We start from the raw sequence: 24,374 nt of genomic DNA, 5'->3' as shown, positions 1-24,374 counted from the left end.
CACCACTTTTTAATTTACCTTTTATATGGTTAAGATCCTCCTCTCACGTGACATAATCATAGGGCCTTGTTAATCTCTTTTTATATAAGATAGTTATCTTTATATTGTAAAGATAAAATGGATAAGTTCCACCATTACAAGAAAAAAAGAAAAAAAAAAAAGAAAAAAATGAATTGCGAAAATCAAAGTGAGAGAACATAAGAGAAGTTATCTTATGTGAAAGGAGAGTAATATTTTCCATAATCATATTACATAAAACATAAGAAAATACATTTCGTGAATTAGATGACATTAACGCTCTATAGTGGTATCCCTGGCTATCCTCCCCAGTCCTCACCTGAGTGTTACACGTACGTACTAAATCTCGTGACTTCCACGTGATGTTCAACAATTTCACATGTTCTTTGTTTGTTGTTGTCTAATTATATTCTTTCTTCATGTTTCTCAGCGTGATTTTTTTTTTAGTTGCTATCAAGGAGGGGCAACGCCTCAAACTAAGTATGTCTTGAATCAAGAGGGGTACCAGTACCACAATCCAAGATTGGTCCAAGATTGCGCACAAAACCACTGACCCACGCACCAGAGGCATCATGAAAGATTCCGCCATAGCCAGCGTGTGACCCACGTTGCTTTCTTAGTAGGTCTTCGCTCTTTACCAATCAAGACTTCATTTCGCAGTTCGTTATATTTATTGGATTTGTTGACTTTTCAACATAAAATGTTCTTTAGAAAATATATATTAAAAAATATTAACGACGTCAAATCAGACACCAAAATACCTGATTTGACACCTAAATCAAACTAGAATAACATGCTCGATGAGTCCTGTGCTCAGCAACATAACTAGCTATTAGCTAACTACATAAACCGTTCAGGAAATTTTGATAGCTAAACAAGAGCGAGCTTAAAACAAAGGCGAAAGATAAATGTACAAGCTACAATTACTGTATCTGAATTCAAGATAAAGACTTTCTTGCTTGTGTTTTCAATATTCAAATTCAATTATGCCCCAAATGGGTCGAGACCAAGCTAAGCAAATTCAATGATAATCCCTATTAATATACAATCAGAAATAGTGTCTCAAAGAAAGGATACTAATCAAAACAAACTAATTTTATCATTTCGAAATACCAAAAATAGATTTGTTTAAAAAAAAAACTATTTGGTTCACTCTTTAACGGTCGAACTGAAATCTACCTGAAAGACTCTCGCTTTTCATTATTCTGTTGGTATAACACTTCCAAAAGAATGAAGCAACCTGCAACCAATTAACATGATTAACAGCCTCATCTCAAGTTTTAATTGATGTAACTAGACTGTTTAGGGCTAGATGGCCTCAGCATGTAGTCTGATGCAGGAAACTAAGAAAGGCTTTGGTTTGGTTTGTTTTCTGTTTTCATCTTCAATTGATATGTTTTCACTATCTATTACCAAAAAAACAGGTCATCCATCTTGTTTTTCATTCTGTTTCTTGTGTCTTGTTCTCACAATTTTTTTCACAAAATCTTAAAAACAGGAAACAAAATGCAAACAAAAAACAAAGCGAACATCTTCAGCTTGCACAACAAATTTAAGAGCAGCAACAAAATAAGAAATTATTGGGCTAGGGATTTTATGTATATTTATTTCTAATTTCTGATCGATATGCTTCAAAAGCTTGATCACAAGACAATCTTCAAAGTGATTCACCTGAAACTAAACATGTTTTAAGTTGTTCATTTGCCCAAAAAAAAAAAAAACAGAGACAAACAAAACAAAACAAAAACAAAAGAATTGTGATGGAACCCAATTTGATTTACTATAAATTGAAGGAAATAGTAATGGAGACAAGCTCCTTACAAACACTAATGCAAGAAAAATACACCAAATGACCTCAACTCCCCCTCAAAGCCAACAAACCTAGGCACCTAGAGTTCCCAAGAGATCCCCCAAATTCCCCACTAAACCAATACTGAATTCATGCCTCCTCACTACACACACTCACTCTCCTTTTATTCCCTCCTCTAAGAATATTCTAGAAACTTTCCTTACAAACTAACTAATTATCTTAAGCCCATCAAATTGCAAGTCATGAAATAGAGTTATTTGATTTCTCCAATCTGTCGTATAAACGTATTAAGTTCAATTTCATGACCTATCTCAATTCCTTATATGTTTCTTGAAACTAGGATGAAGGGATAGTTCATACCTACTAAATGTCATTCTTCCACTTTGAACAGTGCATTATAATTTCTTTGAAAATCTGGAACTAAAGCCTCCAAATGGCGCACAAAGCACTTCATGAACTCACTGGACAAGAAAAACAAACAGTATAAAAACGTGGATGAATCAAACATATAGAAGAGAACTCAGTTTTTTCTTCTGTTTTTTTTTTTACATAAAATTAATCTAAGTAAAGCAAGAAGGGCGTAAGCCAGCTGCCAGGCCCACCATTTTGTAGATATACAAACGAAAATGTGAACAAAATAGCTTTTGCAGGTTCCCATTGTTATGGACTGATGAATTGGGCCCCTTACATGGCTCATTCCTTACTCCCACTAGAAAACAAAACATCCACATCATGCACCTCCTCTCTCCAAAATAATAACTACCCATCATTGCAACTTGATTCCTCCATATTTGGCTCACAAACTCACTTACCTGCGAAACTGTTAGTGCCACCTCATAATTCTGGAATATTACACACTCATCTACATATAGTATATACTACGTCCTTACCCATTAGGAAGGACCTTTGGCCAATTTGCTATTGCACTCTCTCGTACTCTCTTCCCAGAAGCACTTGAGCACTCTGCAGATGATACACTACCACCCTTACTCTCCTTATTCATAACAAAAAGCACCATCTAGCACCTTAGACCAATCGCTGATGACTCCTGGTTCTTATCCCAGTTGCTCTAGCTCGGTTAACACATTAAACCATCATATCCTCTAATCAGGCTGAACATTCCAACATTGGCAGTCCGTGGAAAACTAAACTTCCACAAAACAAGGTTGACACTAGAAAGATTAACCCAAGCCCGCCTCTCCTCGCACTTGTTCTGGATGGCCAGGAGACTTCCCCATCCTCTGATGGCCAGTCTCACCATCAGCTTTCGCCTCCGCTTGGCGTACACCGTGAAGCAACGGCCATCAACTCGTGACCTCCTGCAACTCCTCCTCTAGGAGCATCGCGAGATCACTGACCCAGCAGCATTATTTATTTGTAGAGTTTATCTATTTTCATTACATTATTTAAGATATTGAACACTGAAAATAAATTGAATAAGTTTGTCTCCTTTTAGGGATTTGTATTCATTGTATATAATTTCACTTTAATGCCATAACAAAACGTCAAATCACCTTAGAGATTAGCCTCATGGATCTTCTAGGCAGGACCATCACAGCAGTATTCTTCATGCTTCTTAAAATTCTTGTAGTACTTGAACCACGAACGCCAGAGTCTCCGTTTTTCCTCTTTTTGGGAAGCTTCATTTTAGGATCTTGATCATCAGAATCTAGGCCAGATTTCTTAAGTGGGTCATCAAACTGGGAGCATCTGAAAGCACAGTATAAATTTGCTCAAATCAATTGCATAAAGCTTAAAAAACCCAGAAACCCATCAAATCAATTGCTAAGATGAGTAATTACCCTGAGCTCTCCCTTCCATCAACAATCTTGCCCACCTCCTGCAAATAACGGGATGTTTTTACATACTTTACATGAGTGATTACATGGAAAAAAAAGAAGACACATTGTAGACACATGAGAGCAACAAGTCAAGAAGCTTGTCAAGGATCATCAAATCTTTTTATGTTGCCAATATTTAAGCAATCAATATACATTTCCTATGTAAACCCTATCCCTTCATCTTCACCATCACATCACAAACAGTTAAAAATTGTTTCCAAAAGTGTTACAGGGGGCTAAAAGAATGGACTATTCCAAAGGGGAAGGACAACACAGAAAAGTATGAAGAACTTTATTACCTACTTAAAAACCAACAAATACTGAGAGAACACAACAGCAAACAAATAATGATCCAACCACAATGAAAAATACATCAATTCAGTTAATAAGAATCCTAATCTAATGACAAATTTCAAAATCTGAAAACTTCAAGAAGAATTATTATTTGGGCAATGGCATTTAGTAATAACATCGATCATGTGATGATGAGAATCATTCACATTTCTTTTTCTGTACTAGTAGATTTCAAATTCTTCAACAGTTGATTGCATATGTATTTTGGAAAGGGGTGTTTACATGCAAAGTAGCATTATCAAAAGCTTAATACATTAGCACCACATCTGGCAGACATATAACTTTCAGTTTTAGGCTCAATAACTTCAATTTCATGATTCAAAAAGGTCTCCAAAATTACATCTGTAAAATACAATATTATACCAAGCACCAAATCATAAGTTGGAATTGGAATAATTCAGCCACATCAAATCTAATGTACTTTTTTATGCCTAAAGAAAAAGAAAGAAAAATGAAAAAAACCTTCTACATGAAAAAGTGTACATACATCTCAGAAGGCTAGAGAAAGCACTATACCCATTCTTCAGTTAGTGATGGGAAATTGTTCACATCAGTATCGAAATTAATCTCACTTGAGTTGACTAGTCCCCCCTTTTCCGTGTCAAAAGCGTTCTTTGGATCACATAAATCCAGGGATCCATCATTCTCACCGAGTGAAACTGATGCACATTTATGACAACTTGCAACTTCTGAATTTTGCAGTTCCACAGAACTACTAAATGAAGCTCCAGCACACACCACATCAGAGTTCACAAAGCAAGAACCATTTTGCAGAGCACAACCCTCAGAACATTCATTATCAGGCTTTGAATTTTGAGGCTCCAGTATGCCAGGATCTGACAGAGAGTTGCCAACAGAACCACAAAGTGACTTGATGATTGGAGTATCGGTAGCATCTGAAACAAGGATTTTATCAAACGCAGCTTTAGCACAAGATTCAACGCCAGAAATAAAATTGTTTGGTGCACCATAACTTACTTCAGCTGAGATAGCTGATTGATCTTGCCCTAATTTGTCTACCACATTTACAGTCAGTTCAGCAGAGACAGCTGAATGATTTTCCTTTAAAATATCTGCCACTTTTACAGTCATGTTGCGTGGAGTTAATGAATCAGATATTAAAGGATTGTCACCTTTATTCTGTTGATCTAACTCTGTAAAACCATCTTTTGTCAATTTCAAGCTTGAGGAAGATTTGGCCTGTCCATTAAGATCATCAATTTGACCCAAATTTGATTTCCACAAAAAGGAAGATTTCCCTTGCGTAGAATTCTCTCTTAAGCAACCGAGATCCCGCCAAAGACTCTGGGATTTGTTTCTGTGCACATTCTCACTTATGCGAAGCTCATTACTAAATCTGTTAGTCCAATCTGATGGGGACAAATTTAAATCAACGTGAAGATTAATTCCCTCGTCTGACCAGACATAGAACTCAAACGAAGGAGGAAGAACTTCAGTAGCTGTTTTTATTGAAGAAGAAAAATCTCTCTCTGCTGAAGGTGCACATGCTTCTACAGCTCTGCCATTTTGGTGAAAATGTTGAACTGTGCTGTCTCTCATTTTACCTGAATCAATATCAAATCTTCTCCTAGTCCTAGGGAACTTGTACTTCTTTAAAGATCCTTGATATGTTGTATAGCCAAATCCACCTGCATGTGCTGTTCAGGATTACATGAGACATGTTTCCCCAAAGGATTGTACAACGAAAAAACAAAAATGCAAACACATCATCTACACTTGCCCTTGTATACATACATATATGCTTGGTAACAAGAGCAATACGTTTTGTTCAATCCATATTATGAATTTACTAAAGTAGATCCCAAGGCATAGTTCTCAGCTTCCAAACAATTACATAAACCATTAATGGAAGACAGAAACTCGTACTATCTTCCTCACCAAGACAATGATTATTCTAATCCATTAACAGGTGCAAAAGATGCACTCCATCTACAACTTCTTTAAATGCTCTATAATCTATATATCGTGAAACTAAAAAAAATATCGTGTGAGACAACAATGTGACGGAAACAACAATGCAAACATACATTACGAGAGAGGAAATTAGTTCGAATCTATAACCGATAAGAAATCGAAAGAAGAAGAGAGAAACAATACCTGATCGAAAATCTTGCTGAGAATACGAAAACTAGGGATTGTGAGGTTTTAGCGAGAAAGATGAACAGAGCAGAGTAGGGTAGCAGACCCAGCAACGAAGGTTCCTGACTCCAAAGTTCAAAACTGAGAAGAGTGGTACTTTCGTGAATAACGGAAAAAAAATTCAGTGAGCGTGAATTTTCTTCTACTCATGACTCATGTGATGTGAGGCGTATTTTATTTTTATTAAATTATTATAAAAAAATTATTTTAATATTAAGTAAGAAAGAAATTTGATAAAAAGAAAAGATGCACGGAAAATTCGTTAGTTCTCGAATAACGGAGGGAGCTGGGTTGTGTTCATATACGGACAGGTTTATTACAAGCACCAGTTTCCTGTGCCCACCGTGTGCCACGTGTGAATGACTTCCTTCAATCCTTCCATTCCACGAACAAACAACAATTGGATTGGGCTTTTCCATCAGCAGAAAGCGCAGTTCCCAAGGTCAGGATGTGGATAATGGATTTTGCTATTCAAATGTTTGAATTTTTAACACTACCTCCGTTTTGGGAAAAGTTTACAACAATACAACTTCTGTTTTTGAATATTGTATCATAAGCAAGTTATTAAATAATTTTAATTATAAGAAAATATAACTATATTTAACCAAATCATCTTTTATTAAAATACTTAAAATTTTATCAGTTTATTAAAACTCTTATTTTATTTAGTAAAAATATTTAAATATTGTATGATAAGAAAGTTATTAAATAATTATAATTATAATTATAAGAAGATAGAAGATCTTTTGATTCTAATACAAGATTAAAAAAGTCTTACTCCTCATCTCAGCCGTTAGTTTTTATTTATTTGGCAATTGTCATTTATTTAAAATTAACAATTAACTAAGAGATATAACTTAATAGTTAAGTTAGGAAGTAAATTTTTTTAATTTTACACCAGAATCAACCTCCTGGCTACCATAATAAAAGTCCTTCAATTTCAACATCTTCCTTAATGTTTGCTTATCACTTCGGTCTCTCTCTTATAAGTGAATTATATAACCTAGATTATAAGGGGTTTACATTGAAGTTAAGTTATTATTCGGTAGCTTGTTTGAGAATATATGAAGAATGTATGAATCACCAATCATGTGATCATCAACTCGGACGAGATTGTTCTATTTCAACTTATGATCTTGAGTTTGAGTCTTGAGTACACAATTATGTTAAAAACTTAATAGACAGAGTTTTGTTGCCCTTATGATCTCATTTGACTTGACCAAATTAATCGATTAATTAACAAATCACAGGAGAAATCTCAGAAGAAGAAATGATATGAGAGTAAACTCATATAAATATCATTATCATTTAATATATGCTAAACAACATAATGAATTATTAGTATTATTATTATTTTGATAACTGAGATGGGCAAAGCCCCAAACAACGAAAGAAAAAGGAAATAACTAGTCAGGGATTGGTCCCTGCCTTTGCTAGCCAATCTACACAACTATTATTCTCCCTAGGAATGTATCTGAAATGTATTTCCCAATCCATATCGATCCAAGATCGTATCCTAGATGGACCCAACTAGATATTGAATTCTAAACAGTTACACATTGATGGCAAATTTTACATCTGTCATCACTGTTAGTTTTTTTTCCCTCGTAAATTATTATTAATTCATAACTTACACTTTAATTTTGAGGTGATTATCAATGTTTTTAAAATTGGATTGATTAATTAATTGGTTAAAATATTACTTCACAATCTATCAATATGATTGTAATTGAATCGTGATTTAAATAGTAATAATTATATATGGGACCAAATCAACTTACATTGTATACAAATAAGAAGTTTTATATTTAATCTTAGTCGTTGATTTACATGTATTTGATGACTACAATCTATTGAGTTACGTTTATTGATTAATTGTTAATTTATAATATATTACCCTTTTTAAATGTATATTCTCACACTCATAGTAGTTAAAATCGGGATTTAAATTTTAAAATTTCAATTTTAACGATTTATTTTTGCTAAAACGATTTAGATTTCACTTAAAATCGTTTCCAATATAAAATTCTGATTTAGACATTTACTTAAGTCCTGATTTTAAGATTTAAATCCCGATTTTAACTATTTGAATGATGTTAAGCAAGTTAGAAAAATTGTTGAAATAACATTTGCTGATGTTTCATCCGAAGATGAATGGATTATGGAAAATAAAGGGACTTTATCTCATGATAAAAGTTTAGACGAAGACAATTTTGAATGATGTAGTTGAAGATCACGTGAAACAGAATGTCTTCGATGATAATAACTTGAATGATTTATTAGCTTAGACCCTTAGAGTGTGACAATTGTATGCAAATGTATAAGGATGGTGGCAGGTAGTCTATTTTTCTTAATTCTTTTATACATAAGCCTATGTATATAAAAATTTAATTTAAGAGTGCAGGTAAAATCTACGATTTGTATTACGATTTTACGATTTATGATTTTTTATTCCCTTTCTGATTTTAGGTAAAATCCCGATTTTGACTACTTTGCTCACACTGGTATATTTGCAAATTGATAAAACCTGGTGGGCGAATTTTTCATCTCCAAGGAAAACCATCAATCACCGTAATTTATTGAGAATTAATATTTAATTAATGAATATAATTCTATAAATTATAATTGTTAAATGCACGTAGATCACAACTACGGCTTTTTCACCTTTTTACCCTTTATTAATTAATTAATAACCATTTTGCCCCTGATTCGAAACTATTTATCAATCTGCCCCTCTTTAGTCGACTACCTTGCATTTTTAATCGATTAAATGACCAAAACAGACAAAAAATGGCTGCTGGGAGATTTAGTCGACTAAATCTCCCTATTTAGTCGACTAAATCTCCCTATTTAGTCGACTAAATCTTCATATTTTACAAAAAAAAAAAATAAGTCAGTATGATTTTAATCGATTAAGTAGAGAGATTTAGTCGATTAAATCTCCCAACAACCGTTTAGTCGATTAAAAATGCAAGGTAGTCGATTAAAGAGGGGCAGATTGGTAGATAGTTTCGAATCAGGGGCAAAATAGTTATTAATTAATTAATAAGGGGCAAAAGGGTGAAAAAGCCTCACAACTACAATTAAATATAAAATTTCTTAATATTACATCGGTATAAATATTGGCATATATATTTTGCTTTTGCTAGATATAGAATAGGTCTTTGTGGTGGCACATTTCTCTTACATATTTTATAACTGAGTGATGGTAAAGAACAGAAAAGGTCAATTGTCTTCAACCATTTCTTAAGTTAGCTCGGAAAATAAAATATGATAAGAATTTGTTGCTTCAGTCAAACAATTAGTGAGCTAAAGACAATTTTGTAGCTAGCTACCTTGGGCAACAGTAGCTCACTACTGCAAGAATAGACTATGTACAAAGACTAGTTCAATTTCCAAAAAGAAAAAGAAAAAAAATACTAGTTCAATGGAGCTCAAGAACTTACTGCAGAACCAAGTGGTAAAGCCAGCGTGCAGAACCATTCGCTAATAAAACTGAAAATAAAATAAAAAAAGTAATATATTTTAATTTTTGTTAAAAAAAAATGGATCAATTTTACTCGTTGTCATTTTCTTTTTTACATTTGACCGTTATAATTTATGAAAAATTAATAATTAATTAATGTATATATCTAAATAAAATATAATCATTTAATGTACGGAAATCAACTATTAAATTTAAAATTAAGTATAACATTAATTATTTATAAATTGATCGTGTAAAATAAAACTATTTCATTCAATTCTATTTTATTCCATGTACCCGTTAAAAGCGATCTAAAGACAACAGTGTCAACGCGCCCCACCTAACACGCGTAAACAGCCGTTGAGTAAATCCAAATCTTCAAAACATAGTTTATATATTTTATGAATTTGATGTTTGTAATTTTAAATAACAAGTAGGATTGGACTCTAGATGACGTTCTGACCATCTAGAAAAAAGAATGGAAAAAATAGACACAAAAAATAAAAATTATAAAAAAAAAAGTGAGTGATTTTTTTAATTTAAATTTTAAATAAAAAAATTTATTTTGTGTCTATTTCTCTTGAAAATGACATAATTTTATGTCATTTAAAATAACAAACATTTTTTTTCATATTTTATAAGAAAAAATATTTTTACTCTAAAAAATATAAAGTTGTGTCATTTTAAGCGAAAGAAAAATATAATTTAGTATTTTTTATTTAAAATTAAAATTTAAAAAAATACTTACTCTTTCTGTATAATTTGTATCTTTCTCTTGCTTAAAATGACATAAATCTACGTTTTTGAAATAACAAATACCAAATATTATATTAAAATAAATAATTAATTAATTGTATTATACCGGCCTCATTTTTGGCGGGGTCCATCCTCCAACGTTCAATTAGATCCGTCATCAACGGTCACACGCTCTGCATGCTTTTAAATTCCACACGGCAGCTTGATATCTTTTGTTTGTAATGAATTAACGTTAGCATATTTACAAATTTTTGGGAATAATGTTAAAGGATGTAAACTTATATTATTTTAGATCCTAATTGTTGATTTTTGTTCATCAACAGTTATAATTTATTGGATTAAAATTATTAATTAATTAATAATAAATTTGGTCCATTAAGTTTGATCCAATAGATTATAACCGTTGATGGACGGAAATCAACAGTTAGGATCTAAAATGATATAAGGTTATATCCTTTAAAATGATATATGTTTTTCTCATACATTTTTTTTCTTAAATTATCCTTCACTCGATACAAAAATTAATTTTTGTAAGGCATAAGTTATTCTGTCTATATTTTTTATGTCTATTTTATCCATTATTTTATAATATCGTTAGATGAGAATCTCAATTAATTATAAAAAAATAAAATAAAAATAATCTATTCCAATATTAAATCTCAAAATTAAATTAATGTAGTGATTTGCTCAGCAATAACACAAACAAGGCATATTCCGGTATTCCCCAACTGAATTGACTAGGACCAAATTGAATATTTGCACTGTAACGGAGTTGTTTACGTCAACGCGTCTTTGAACTACAAAAACAAGTTGCGGCAATCATAACGGCAATAATTTTATATTATACAATCTTAACAATCCATAAACCAAATACGCGTATAAGTTCTACGTGTGATGATATTTTCACTCACTTATCAATCCATAAATTAAATGAAAAGTTATAAGAAAAATAAGTTATAAAGTATCACTTCTTCCAATTTTTTTAAAAATAATTAATTATAAACAAAAAGTAAATTCTCTCATATTAAAAAAAATAACATGATCATATTAAAATATCACAACCATATAAAAACAAATAAATAGACTTACCAACAAAAAATTTGATAATTTTACAACTATGTATTTTAATATTTGTTTTCTTTTTTTATTTATCACTATTAATTCACTTTTATACTATTATGATTAGTCTATATATATCATACTCTCCGCTTCCCTTATTTAGAACCCAAAAATCTCTCCATGAGGAATCCCAAAAAAGCAACAAGCACAAAAAATTCTCTGTTTCAGTCTCCCAAATGCCAACTATTTTCTTAAGGATTTTCCTTCTTTACAACCTCGTAAATTCATTTGTCTTGTCTCTGGTCCCCAAGAAGCTAAGATCCTACCTCCTCCATCGAACCAACCTCATCCAAACCACCACAACTGCGCCTTCAACAACATCAAGGTCCCTTATTATTACCAACAAAACAACAACAACAACAACAACAACAATAATAATGGACCCCAATGAGCTCAAGCGCGTTTTCCACATGTTTGACCGCAACGGCGATGGCAGAATCACGAAGAAAGAGCTAAACGACTCTTTGGAAAACTTAGGAATCTTCATCCCTGACAAGGAATTAACGGCGATGATTGAAAAGATCGATGTCAATGGAGATGGGTGCGTGGACATGGATGAGTTTGGGGAGTTATATACTTCAATCATGGACGAGCATGAGCGTGATGAAGAGGAGGATATGATGGAGGCATTCAATGTGTTCGATCAAAACCGTGATGGGTTCATCACCGTTGAGGAACTCAGAACGGTTTTGGCTTCTCTGGGACTCAAACAGGGAAGAACCGTAGAAGAATGTAAGAAGATGATCATGAAGGTTGATGTTGATGGAGATGGAATGGTTAACTACAAAGAGTTCAAGCAAATGATGAAGGGTGGAGGATTCAGTGCTCTTGGTTAATTAATTAATTATGTTACCCTTATGCATATGTATGTATACATGCATGCCATCACAAATTAATGGTTTCAAACTTTTCAATTCCCATCTTGTAAATATGTATTGATGATGTATGCTGTTGTTAGTGGGAAGGCACACGTTGAGCTCTTGTTAATTGCCAATGCAAATTACATAATCTCAGCCGTTTTGTGGTTAATTAACACTTAAACATGATATTATGCAGATGAAATTTGACCTGGTAATGTTTTTTTGTAACAAGATGGGATTGTGTTTCCTTTTTTTTTTTTTTTTTTTTGGTTTGTGTTGAGGGCAAGAATAGGTGATTCTGTTTTCACTCTGTAAAACTCAGTTTGATGAATTCATTTGAATTTTGGGATTCATTGATGTTTATGTTGCATAACGTTTTTGGGTGATTCATTAGGTAAGTTTGGTATCCTAAAAAATGGAGTGGTGAAATTTTTCTTTACAATGATTTTTTTTATAAAATTTTATTTGTAGCAGATTACTAATTTTGAATTTAATTTTTACTGGCAATATAAATTTTTATGCTCTTAGAGGGGGACATATCTCACCAACCAAATGTTTCATATATGGTGAGAGAGAAATATAAAATTTGTTATAAAGATATTCACTGACAGTTTAAGTTTTTATGATGAATTTGCTACTTTGCATGGTATGATTAACCTATGTGTATATATAAGTAGAAAAATTCATAATTCTAATATGTTAGGATTTTATATTATATCTCTAAACACGTCCCTTGACGGGTGAGTGGTGGAGAGGAAGCACTGTATCAATTTGTATTTGAACTTTAACCTGAAAGCCTTTTTTTGAGTTTTGAGCAAATAAAATCTTGAAATTATTTACTGGCAAACGACGGTTATGGTGTTTTCTCACTGTAAGTCCAATTCCATCTAGCATAGGCAATGTAAATTCAAAGTCTTTGGTGAAATATCTGCAACACATTGTTGAACAAATTTAAATCTTTGCCTGCACATATATAATTCCAAGTCATGGTGAAATTTCATTTTCTATTTTGTCGAGTATCTCACTAATTTCTGCTTGCATATCAAGGTCACTTTAATCTCAATCAAACCCTAGGCCAGATTGGTTATATATCATCTTCCCATGGGAGAAATAAACAGGTCAGATTATCCATCATAGTTAATGAGAAAGAAAAGGAAATTTATGATACAATAGTTTTTCAATTATATGAGATAATATTCTTCCCATAATATAATTATATTAATATATGAGATATTATTAAATATTTAATTAAAAGATTCCAATAAAATCGAACTAATGGAATAATCAATCAATCAGGAAAAAATTCAAATAAAGTAGTAGAAGAAGAAAAGCCAAATTATATAGAGCAAAAATAAAGAAGAATATAAACGAACTCTCAAGTCTCAACAATTAAGACATTGATATAAAAAAGTACAATCTACTAAAATCAAATAAAGATATATTAATTTTAGTGTATTAGTCTTTTGATTGTATGAGATAATATTATAGTATTACTAACTTATATGAGATATGGACCCATATTTAAATTCCCCTTTAGTATTTCGTTAAAAGAATAATGTAAGTATGTAACATTAAGAGTAGTGTGTTCGCGGTTTGGATTGGATTGGTTTTGAAGTAAAAATTATCCCATCCAATCTATTCATTTTGATCATTTAATTATCCATTTAGTTTAGATTTTTTTTACATCTAATCCAATACATTTTTATGCGGTTTGTATTTGATCGGTTTTCAATTTTTCAAAAAGTCTAAAATTTTAGCCATGTAAATCATGGGGAAGGATATTGTAACAACCAATTAGGGTTACTACCAATCAATTTCACCGTTACGTCGATTATGTTGATCTCACAGTTATATTTATTTCTATTTTTGTATGGCTATGATTCATCATATTTAATACTTTATATTTATTTCCACCTTTGTATGGTTATGATTTCCCATATTTAATGTTTTCACATTAAATATGGAAAATCATAACCATACGAAGATGAAAATAAATATAACAGTTGGATCAACGTAATTGATCTAACGGTAAAATTGATTGGTAATAACATTGATAGTAACCCTAATTGGTTATTACAATATCCTACCCCAAGTTATATTTACAAATTCCACTACAAGAAAACAACTATATTGAGGCGGTTATACAAGTAAACTGAGGCGGTTTTAACCGCCTTTGTATTCAACGCTAGGCGGTTCAGCAACAACTGCCTCAGTTACCACTGTCGAGACGCTAACTAGGGCGGTTAAAAGAAAGCACTGGTACAACCGCATACAGATAAATAGAGGCATACTTTTTGGCGGATATTAACGCCTCAGTTAGCAAGACAAGAATCTGGTTAGGAATCAAGGGCGATTCAGATATCCGCCTCTATATTACATTTGGAGGCCTTTTTAGAAACCGCCTCACTTAATAATTACTTGGGCGGTTTACGAAATTGCCTGCATAAAACTCTTTGAGGCTCTTTAGTTAACCGCCTGTAGTCCTTATTCTTAGGCAGTTTTGCAAACTGCCTCATACTAATGTACTTAAGTGGTTTATTAGGCGGTTATAAATGGCTGAACTTTGTCTGGAAAGTTGAAGGCGATTTTGTTGAACCGCCTCCATATTTAAATAATTATTTTTTATATATATATATTTATTTTAATTTTGTTAATATAAGTTTACATTAACCCTCCAAAACCCAGTGCATTTAATTTGTTTTTTTTAATTGTTGCATTTGAACATACAATTTTAGCATCATCCCTGAATAATTAACATGCATTATATATATATATATATATATATATATATATATATATAAATTCATAACAAGATAAAAAGTGCATAATTGCATATATTATCCAAAATCATAGAACATAATATGTTTAACAACCATAAACAATGTCATAACTGTTATGTAAAAGCCTTGAACAAATCCCTATGATAATGACATCAAGTCAAGAACACATCCAACATCAATGACTACATCAAATATTCAACTCTGGTGGTGGAGGTGGAATTTGAGGGGAAGAATCTGGTCCTTCACAAGCAGGGTCATGACTTGCATGAGAAGATCTCCTAATCCCTGGAGAACCTAAATCTTGTTATGAGGAGTTGTAGAGACTAACCTCAACCTTGACTCTGTCACTAGAAATGTAACCTCAGTTATTATACATGCGTCTCTTCGAGCTACCTGAACAAGTAAAATGCATTTTACTACACATTTCCTCATTCCTTTTAAATATACATGCACAACACATTCAAAGATTAAAAAACAATTAAATGAAAAATAAGAATTCTCTAGTCTCTACCCATTGCCAGGTAAGAGTATTATGAAGGCACCTAAGTTTTGACAAAATCGTGCCTGAGTATTGGATGATGGGACCACCGGTGACCTTTGAGAGCTACCGTGAGAACTACACAGACACCACCGGTGACCTTGACGTCCTTCACCACCGATGACCACATAGATAAATGTATATGGTCTACAAACGGTAAAACGAGGGCTTTCAATTTCAAGAGACAAAGTTAGGGACAAAAGGAAATACCTAAACCCTAAATTAAAAAGTCACTCTAATTTTTCACACGGAGGGAAACGAGTCCGCCCAATGAAAGTGAAACACACACTTTTTAAATAACAAAAAAATATTGCATTTCACGGTTGCTATTTTTAGTTGGACTAGTGGTTACACGTAGTCTCTCAATGAAGACGGCGCATGTTCGATTCCTCTTACATACATTTTTTACTATTTTTTGATAATAGATGAGGCGGTTTGAATAACAGCCTCTGAATGAAGTACATATAATCGAAAAATCGACCTCTAATGTCGCCTGAAATTATTACATTTGGAGGCTGTTGTACTAAAACCGCCCTAGTATTAACATAATTTTTAGGCTAAAAGTATAAATGCCTCCTCAATCGCCTTTGTATTCAATATATTTAGGCGGTTATTTTATAACCGCCTCAGTAATATACTAATTTACAGCCGGTTAGTATAAACGCCTCCTAGACTGCCTCTGATAATTATTTGGAGGCGGTTCCGTTGAAACCGCCTCAGATATTTCGTCGTAATTTACATTTTTTCTTGTAGTGAAATTTTTTGTTTACAAACTTTTACAAATTACACTATGTACTACAGGTAGTACATACTCAAGTAATATGTATTATCCATAGTATATAGTATAATTTGTAAAAGTTTGTAAACAAAAAGTGTAAGTAAAATCTTGCTCGATATTATATATAAAATCAAGGGTTTTATAGTTCTCCTAGATTAGGAGAAGAGTGTCATTTCATGTTTATACAAAGAATGTGAGCCCCATTGGGCTCGTTTTTCGATCTGAGAGTGACAGAAGAACATACTTTTCTTGTTAAAAGAGAAGTATAAAACCCTAATACCAATTTAGGATTTGATTTGGATTGATTTTAATTAATTAAAAATCTATGTACAAAGTGAATTTGGAGTAAAGTCAGGGAAGAAGATCTTGAGTGAATCGTAAAGATTACATCAATTCTAGGGTCTTTAGCTTGATTGGTAATGGGTTTCCGTGATGTGTGTCTGGAAGGGGATTCGATGGAACTAATCTCCATACTCACCTCTGGAGGTGAGATTGTTAGAAAACCACTATTTGTGGTTAAGATTCTAGCCGGGCTTCACAGAGATTGGGAAGTCAACTTACATTATGTCTCCCGCGAATACAATAGATGAGCACACTGGCTTGCTAGAGTAGGAAGAAGATTGAAGGTTAAGGACCAAGTGTACAGACTTGTCCCTACAGGAGGAAATTTACGAAGCAAAGTTAGCTAGAGTTTCACGCTTTAGCTTTGAGGGCTTTGATTTTCTCAATTTCACCCTGTGACTCAATTAATGATGGACCCCACACTTATTAAAAAAAAAATTGCACACAAATGAAAGGTCGCAATATGAGAAAATATTTCTCATGCAAAATGAAAAATGCTTTTCTTTAGTTTTAATGTCCCTTACTTTTAGTTTGTTTTGTTATATTCTGAGTTAGGCCCTCTTTAACTGCAAAAAAATAAAAATAAAATAAAATTACATCAATTCAGGAAAGGAATAGATTATTCTATTTACGGCAAAAAAATTAATTTATTGCTTTTTTAATAAAAATTACGAATAAGTAGTCATTTTGAAATTAATTACGAAAATATAGCAGTGAAACACGCCCCATAGGGGCGTGACCAGTTGGAGAGAGACACGTCCAATCTGGGCGTGACCGAGGAGAGAGACACGCCTCATATGAGCGTGTTTCACCAGGTGCTGCCACGTGTCACAAAAGTCAACAGTTTGACCGTAAAACTTTGGAAGTCCATAACTTTTGACTCGGGTATCCGAATTAGGTAAATTTTTTTGATTCCATATAACTTTTTGAGACCTACGTAATTACACCTCATTTGGCATATTTTGTCTCACAAAAAAAATTGAATTTACAATAATAATACCATAAGAACGTTTAAACTCAAATTAATAAGCAGAAAACCACTGTTATGATTAGAAACATTCGAAATAAATATCCTTATGATTATGGTAAGTTATGATAAGGTTAATTATGTATATTATTGAGATATATATTAAAAACTCGAATGAAGAATTTTATGAAATTTATAATTTTATTCGGTTAACATCTGTCGGTGACAGAATATCGAATAATTTATATTAAAAAGTTAACTGAGTGCTTTTCGTTTTATTTTGATTTTTAAGTTTTTGTTCATGATTATAAAAATGTTAGATTATTTTTAGTAATAATTATAAGGTAACAAAGTCATGTCATTTTTAATAATTATGGTAACATTGTTGTAAATTCAATTTTTTTGTGAGAGACAAAATATGCCAAATGAGGTGTCATTACGTAAATCTCGAAAAGTTATGTGGAATCGAAAAAAAAATTACCTAATTCAGATACCCGAGTCAAAAGTTATGGACTTCCAAAGTTTTACGGTCAAATTATTGACTTCTGTGACACGTGGCAGCACCTGGTGAAACACGCCCAGATGGAGCGTGTCTCTCTCCTCGGTCACGCCCAAATGGGGCGTGTCTCTCTCCTCGGTCACGCCCAGATGGGGCGTGTCTCTCTCCAACTTGGTCACACCCCATGTGGGCGTGACTTACGCTTAGGTCACGCCCCACATGGGCGTGTTTGACTGCTATATTTTCGTAATTAATTTCAAAACGACTACATTTTCGTAATTTTTTTATTAAAAAAGAAATAAATTAATTTTTTTGCCTTCTATTTACCTCTTTTTTTTTTTTTCTGTCCATCTTTATTCACTATTCTTCAACACCATTAAATTAGAATTTCAATAAGAGAAAAAATAATAAAAGTAATTGAGATTATGATATAATGTGATAAGTAAAAATAACAGATATGTATTATTGCCAATATCAATATATTAATAAAGCCATTAAATTTGAATAAATTTAAAATATCTGGTTGTACATATAAGGCAACCGTTTTATATTATTGCCAATAACAAGCCTCAATCTTCTCCAAATCATTTAGTACACGTCTGCTCTATATATATATATATATATATATATATATATATATATATATATATATATGAGGAGTTCTTAGCAATTGCCTGTGATTGTGGCATTGAGACATAACGTATCAGAGAATTTTCTCAATGGCAGGTCTTGGTCCGGTAACACATACGAACCCCACATATACATATTTCTTCTCACATTCCATTAAAAATTTATTGTGTGATATAGAGATTAACCATGCTTTTGAATATTTCGCAGACTTGGGTTCTGAAAGTGAATTTGCATTATAGTAAGGATTTGCCAGACCACGTGAAGAAGCACCTTAAGAAAATTGAGGGTACGTAAATACAGAATTCGCAATTTTTTTTTGGATATATGTATATGGATTTTTGTGTTCATATAAGTTTTGGTTTGAGAAAATGAGGGACTAAACTGTGAAAGAATTTTGCTAGTTTTTTTTATCCTACCGACCCTTGAGTAGTGAAAAGGCTACTCCTTTGTTAATGAAAAGTACTTACTGATTCAAATTCAGGAAACAACCTATTTGCATATATGCAACTGCAAGGATAAGACTACAAAAATAAGGATTACTCTTACTCCACTCTTGTTAGTAGAGATTTGATGCGAAATGATTTTTTTATTATTATTATTTTAAATCTTATGATACATCAAGGTATCGTGGAAATTGATGGAAACGTAAGTGTATAGCACCGATCTAATCATTGGCAAACATATGAAAATGAGTATTTTCAACAACAACAAAAATCATGAAGTTGATAACTTATTGTGTCTGGCGTTGTATCTGATGATAATTAGTGTTATGATGAATAAGTTCAAAACAAGCAAACCCGATCTCCTTTTTGCTCTTGTAGTAAAGGAGATTTAGAATTAGAGTCTAGAGGGGCTGATGATCAACAATATCGATTCAACATTGTTGATTTCTTCATTATGTGTGGTTGATTTATAGGCTTGATTTGCACCTACTTTTATTCTATAAATGTCAGAATGATAATTGATGAAGTCAAATACCGATTATAATATTTGTCATGGCCGGTCCACCCAGGCCCAATAAGCTGGGCAGGTCGTCCAAGGCCCATTAGAGATCCAATTTAACAACATCTCACAGTTGAGCACATGGACTTCATTGTAGGAAATCCTCTTCACCCATCCTATACACATGATGGTGAGATAGAGCTCCATTGAAAAGTTAAAGTTCATTCTCTTTCTCTTTTTCATGATTATGAAATATTCTTCCCTCTTATATAATTCTATTCTTTTAACAGGGGAGACACCAGAACTCATACACATTTATGAGTTGTTACTCTGCCGTATTTTAGAGTCACTGTAACCTTATACACATTCGCCCTTTGCAGTTTTCTATGTGACATCACTCAGGATGACTCTCTTCGAGTTTTGATCTCTATCACTCTTTCCTTGAGTACCCATAGTAAAGGATACAAAGTTTTCAATCCATAACATCACTTGCAAAAGGTCCATAAAGTCATAATCTAATTTTGCATTTTTTAATTTCAATCGCTTTTTATGCTTATTTGGTTCCATATAAAAAGGTTTTTAAGACCTATATTCATCGGTTGTTGAATTTTTAAATATTGAAAATCGGCTTTTTTTAATAACAAGATTATTATCATTCTTATTCCTCTTTTAGTCTAATTTTTATGTGTTTTGGTATCATACTAGTTTTTCATCCTTATTTTTCTAAGCAGGAGTGACTCGTGTCCACATAGACATCCAAAAAGGACTGGTTACAGTTTCTGGTGTGGCAGATGCTTCCATACTTATAGAGGCCATTAAAAATGCTGGGAGTGAAGCAAAGCTTTGGAAGTTTGAAAGAGACCCCAAACATAAAGAAGAAAGATACCCCAAACATCAAGAAGAAAGATACGTTAGTTCTGACGATGAGGATGTTCATGCTCGTCACTACAATGGTTATGGAGGTGTAAGAGACAGTGCCGCTATGCTTGGGAATCATCCTCAACAATTTCACATGCAACAATTTCCCATGCAAGGTGGCTATGCTGGTAACTTTTCATTGCCAGTGACTCCATATCCATATGTAACACCTTACAGTTATGAAGCTATTCATCCAACTGTTTATTATGGTGGACCACCTGCACCCGATCCCTATTATTATCAGCCCCAGCCAACCATATATACTCGTCATAGATCATTCGGTAATAGTTTAGTTCACTATCTTCGTGATGATGATGGTACTGGTTGCACCATATCATGAGCTGAAGCTTGATTCAAGATATTATTCTCACGTAGTGGCATGTAGCATGGTACATTAATTTGGCCTTTCATGCCAGTCATCAACTTCACCAGAAAAATTACTTTTCTTTTTCTCATTATATTTTATGCTTTACTTTATTTTCTTTATCGAATGGTACTGCTTAATTAATGCTATGTACTTGGAGTTTGAGCAGAAGTGAGGGAAGTCTAATAAATTGTTATGAAATTCTCATTGCAGCAAAAGAATCATATATGATAGGGTTCCTCGTTTCTGCTGTCGCTGCGGATGAGAAAAGTTGCAGCAAACTTTTAACACTAGGATACGGAGCCGTATCCTGGAATAAAAGAACAAAAAAAAACATATCAGGATACGGAACCGTATCCTGATGAAAATAAGTGTTGCTGCACATTTTTCCATCTGTAGCGACATGAGAGCTATTAAAGCCTATATGATATTGTATAATAACTTGAAAGCAAGCAATAAAGTAAATCCATTGATGGAAGTTTGGATGGTAAATAAAATATGAACATCCGGATAGGTCATTCTCAAACGGTCTCATTCTATACAAAATGGATGATTAATCATTATTTGAATCTATACAAAGGAGACAGCCTTCGATCAATTTTTTACAAAATCAACAATGGAAGAATTAAACTCTATAAAGGCATTTGAATGCCTGATATGAACTATCACATTATTAGCACAACTTTACAAGAATGGACTCAAAGACCTATCTATACCTCGACTGAACTAGTTTCCTCTACCAACTAAAGTATCAAAGCATAAAAAGCAATACAATGAATTCCACTGTATCAAACTGAACTACCGAACCCACCAGACGCTTAAAGAAGGAACAAAGCAGATACCCTAGGTCAGCAGTTATTAGATATTATTGCACCCTTCACCTTGCAGCACTTTTGGACAGTGACAGTTGATTCTGTGTTTCATCCAGTGAAAAATAATTAGAAGACCAGATAATAGAAAGTTGAACCTATCATTGGCTATGTTGATCTTTTTTGTCCATCTCCTTCACACTGTCTACTATGTGCTGTATTTTCTTAGAAAGGTTCTCATTATGCTCCGCGATGTGCTCAAATATCAATTCGAGATGTCTTTTATAGATCGCAGATCGCTTTCTCTCCGTTGACAACTGCTGAGATAGTTCCCGAATTTTATCATGTTCATTCTGAAAATAGCATAAAAACAAAGAGGTAAGAAGGAACTGAAAAGGAGTGCTAAATGGAATATATATAAATCACACAAGTTTCACTAATGAAAGAAAAAGAACTAACCGGGTATTGTTCATAAATGCAATCCCTTCTACCTTTTCCAGGAGTCAGAGGATGTGTGTGCTCCTTTACAAACTTTGTAACAACCCATTTACCAGAACTAACTTTCCTCACCAAAATCATTGCCCTGCAACCAACCCTTGTCTCTGCCCTTTGCCTTACAATCTTTTCCCGCTTGTCAGGCATTCCGTAACCCTCTTTGTTGCAAACAAGAGCCCGTCCAATAGCAGATCCATCGCGCCTTGATCGTGAGAGTTTACTTACACGAATGATGAATCCAACATGTGTGGCATATGCATTATAAAAAGCATGTGCTGCTGCTTCCGACTCAAACTCCTGACCCACATAGGGCTCATCAGCTGAAACAACTGATACTGTGGGAACTGCTAATGGGATTGTAACCCCTCCAGAAGAATCCTGAGTCATATTATCATCTTGATCTTGTTTGTAAGTCGGTTCAACAGAACTTCCACCTGTTCTGTTTTCAATATCAGCTATGCTACTAACCTCACCCATAGCAGCATTTCCTACTATTGTATTGCCATTAATAGAGCCATCAATCCCAAACTCCACTGCAGCAACAAAAAATCTGCTTTTAGATTTTCAGTGCTTAGATGAAATTCTACAGAACAGTCTATAAAATTTATAAATAACTCTTTCATTGAAAATAAAAATGAAGAAAGATCATGTTAATAAATATAGTCCAAATCCCAAAAATTTTCTTTTTATTTGTAATAACAAGAAGAAAGCTTACTAGCAGAGGGGAATACAATGAGTGCAATATGGTTTACAAGAAGTTCTAGAAACAACAACGGCCATAGAATTAACTAATAGAAGAGAGCCTTTAAATCACAACAAGTATTTGTCAAATACACTCCTCCAAAACAAACAACATAGATTATCACAGTGAATCAAAAAACACTCATCCCTAAGTCAGGAAGAGTTTCTGTCCTTCAGAAGATTCCACATTATACAACAACCAAACAACGCTATGTATATTACAGGAAACAAATTTTTCCTTCCTCTTTCCCCAGTAAAATGAGTGAACAATAACTCCACGCCACGTCTGTGAACAAACCCACTTTAATCTCGAAATGAAGATAATCTATTGCATACATTCCGTGGCATTAGTGCCACGTAAAAGGCATGAGTTTCTGACTTATATGGTCTCACAAATATTAACTTCACAATTTCTCCCACCATAAACAATGGAAGGAAAAAGGGGAGAAAACTCAACAACTGTGACTCATAATATCTTTATCTACAAAAACAAGCATTCCAAAAGTTATTCTATATTAAGTTTCCATATGTCCTGTATCTTATTGAGAATCAAATCTTAAAAATGTACTAAAGCCAATGACATCTTAAAAATTGAAACTCAACCTACATCAGAGTGGTGCTTTATCTAAGTTTTGTCCAATTTTTTTTATTTTTGAGTGGTTTTTTCTTTCCAATTTCCCATTTCTATCAGACAAAAAGCTGAGCAGGAAATTATAAGCACAAATGTTCAAATGGAATACAAAAATGTGTTAGAGGAAAAACAGAGGCACATATTAGAATAGGGGAAAACAAAACAACAAAAACAACAACGTCAAGCTTCAATCTTGAGTTATTTGCCCCATACCCTTTGAAATTCTTTGTAGAAAAGCAAAGGAGGAGGATTCAGTATCTTCCAATTCCGCTAGTTATGCAGTTATTTCCCAAACCACAAGAAACAAAAACCCTAAAACACCACCGGAATCAAAATCTTCAGCAGAATTTTCACAGCCCAAAATGAACCAAAAAAAAAATATTTTTTTAATCAAAAAATAAAATAAAAACTCACTGAAAATTTGATTGTCTCAGAAACCGTCCTTGATTCCACTAATTATTTGTAATCCTCTGTTACGGGGTGCAGAGAGAGCAGCAGAATACAGAGGAATGGATTTGAGTAAGGCACGGCATATATGGACCCTGGTGACTCCCTT

General features: G+C 33.1%; 3 protein-coding genes across 6 annotated transcripts; 1 reads left to right on the top strand and 2 right to left on the bottom strand.

The window, feature by feature from the left end:
* Positions 1–1,024: 1,024 nt before the first annotated feature.
* On the bottom strand, positions 1,025–6,278 carry LOC133301864 (uncharacterized). 4 transcript variants are annotated; one of them, XR_009750259.1, is made up of 6 exons: positions 6,142–6,278; positions 4,540–5,672; positions 3,631–3,668; positions 3,343–3,538; positions 2,189–2,289; positions 1,025–1,258 (listed from the first exon to the last, which is right to left on the bottom strand). XR_009750259.1 is itself a non-coding variant. In XM_061501574.1 (5 exons), exons 2-5 carry the CDS (start codon positions 5,581–5,583, stop codon positions 2,287–2,289), a joined length of 1,281 nt encoding a protein of 426 aa, XP_061357558.1. In that variant the 5' UTR covers positions 5,584–5,681; positions 6,142–6,277; the 3' UTR covers positions 1,749–2,286. The 4 variants fall into 4 exon arrangements, 1 of the variants encoding a protein (XP_061357558.1); XR_009750258.1 differs by having other exon boundaries at positions 4,540–5,681; positions 6,142–6,277; XM_061501574.1 differs by lacking the exon at positions 1,025–1,258 and having other exon boundaries at positions 1,749–2,289; positions 4,540–5,681; positions 6,142–6,277.
* A 5,383-nt stretch (positions 6,279–11,661) lies between these two features.
* LOC133301870 (calmodulin-like protein 3) lies at positions 11,662–12,499 on the top strand. Its single transcript, XM_061501580.1, has one exon. The coding sequence runs from the start codon at positions 11,701–11,703 to the stop codon at positions 12,358–12,360; it is 660 nt and encodes a 219-aa protein (XP_061357564.1). The 5' UTR covers positions 11,662–11,700; the 3' UTR covers positions 12,361–12,499.
* Positions 12,500–21,676: 9,177 nt separating this feature from the next.
* On the bottom strand, positions 21,677–24,306 carry LOC133301865 (protein FAR1-RELATED SEQUENCE 12). The gene is made up of 3 exons (XM_061501575.1): positions 24,233–24,306; positions 22,411–22,979; positions 21,677–22,304 (listed from the first exon to the last, which is right to left on the bottom strand). Coding segments are annotated over exons 1-3 (762 nt in total). The 5' UTR covers positions 24,234–24,306; the 3' UTR covers positions 21,677–22,112.
* Positions 24,307–24,374: the final 68 nt, after the last annotated feature.

The sequence above is a fragment of the Gastrolobium bilobum genome, unplaced genomic scaffold, assembly GCF_033153095.1.
Source record: "Gastrolobium bilobum isolate Gb01-03AN ecotype WA unplaced genomic scaffold, APGP_CSIRO_Gbil_v1 utg42558, whole genome shotgun sequence".
In the NCBI taxonomy this organism is placed as follows: domain Eukaryota; kingdom Viridiplantae; phylum Streptophyta; class Magnoliopsida; order Fabales; family Fabaceae; genus Gastrolobium; species Gastrolobium bilobum.
This window is presented reverse-complemented; position numbering and strand designations above follow the sequence as displayed.

Bases quoted from the DNA above. Each gene is read 5' to 3' on its own strand.
- LOC133301864 (XM_061501574.1), bottom strand. From the start codon at position 5,583: ATGAGAGACAGCACAGTTCAACATTTTCACCAAAATGGCAGAGCTGTA. The intron at 3,669-4,539 runs GTATAGTGCTTT...CGTTATTTGCAG, and splicing joins CATCACTAACTGAAGAATGG to GAGGTGGGCAAGATTGTTGA. The intron at 3,539-3,630 runs GTAATTACTCAT...CTGTGCTTTCAG, and splicing joins GATGGAAGGGAGAGCTCAGG to ATGCTCCCAGTTTGATGACC.
- LOC133301870 (XM_061501580.1), top strand. From the start codon at position 11,701: ATGCCAACTATTTTCTTAAGGATTTTCCTTCTTTACAACCTCGTAAAT.
- LOC133301865 (XM_061501575.1), bottom strand. The intron at 22,305-22,410 runs GTTAGTTCTTTT...TGCTATTTTCAG, and splicing joins GCATTTATGAACAATACCCG to AATGAACATGATAAAATTCG.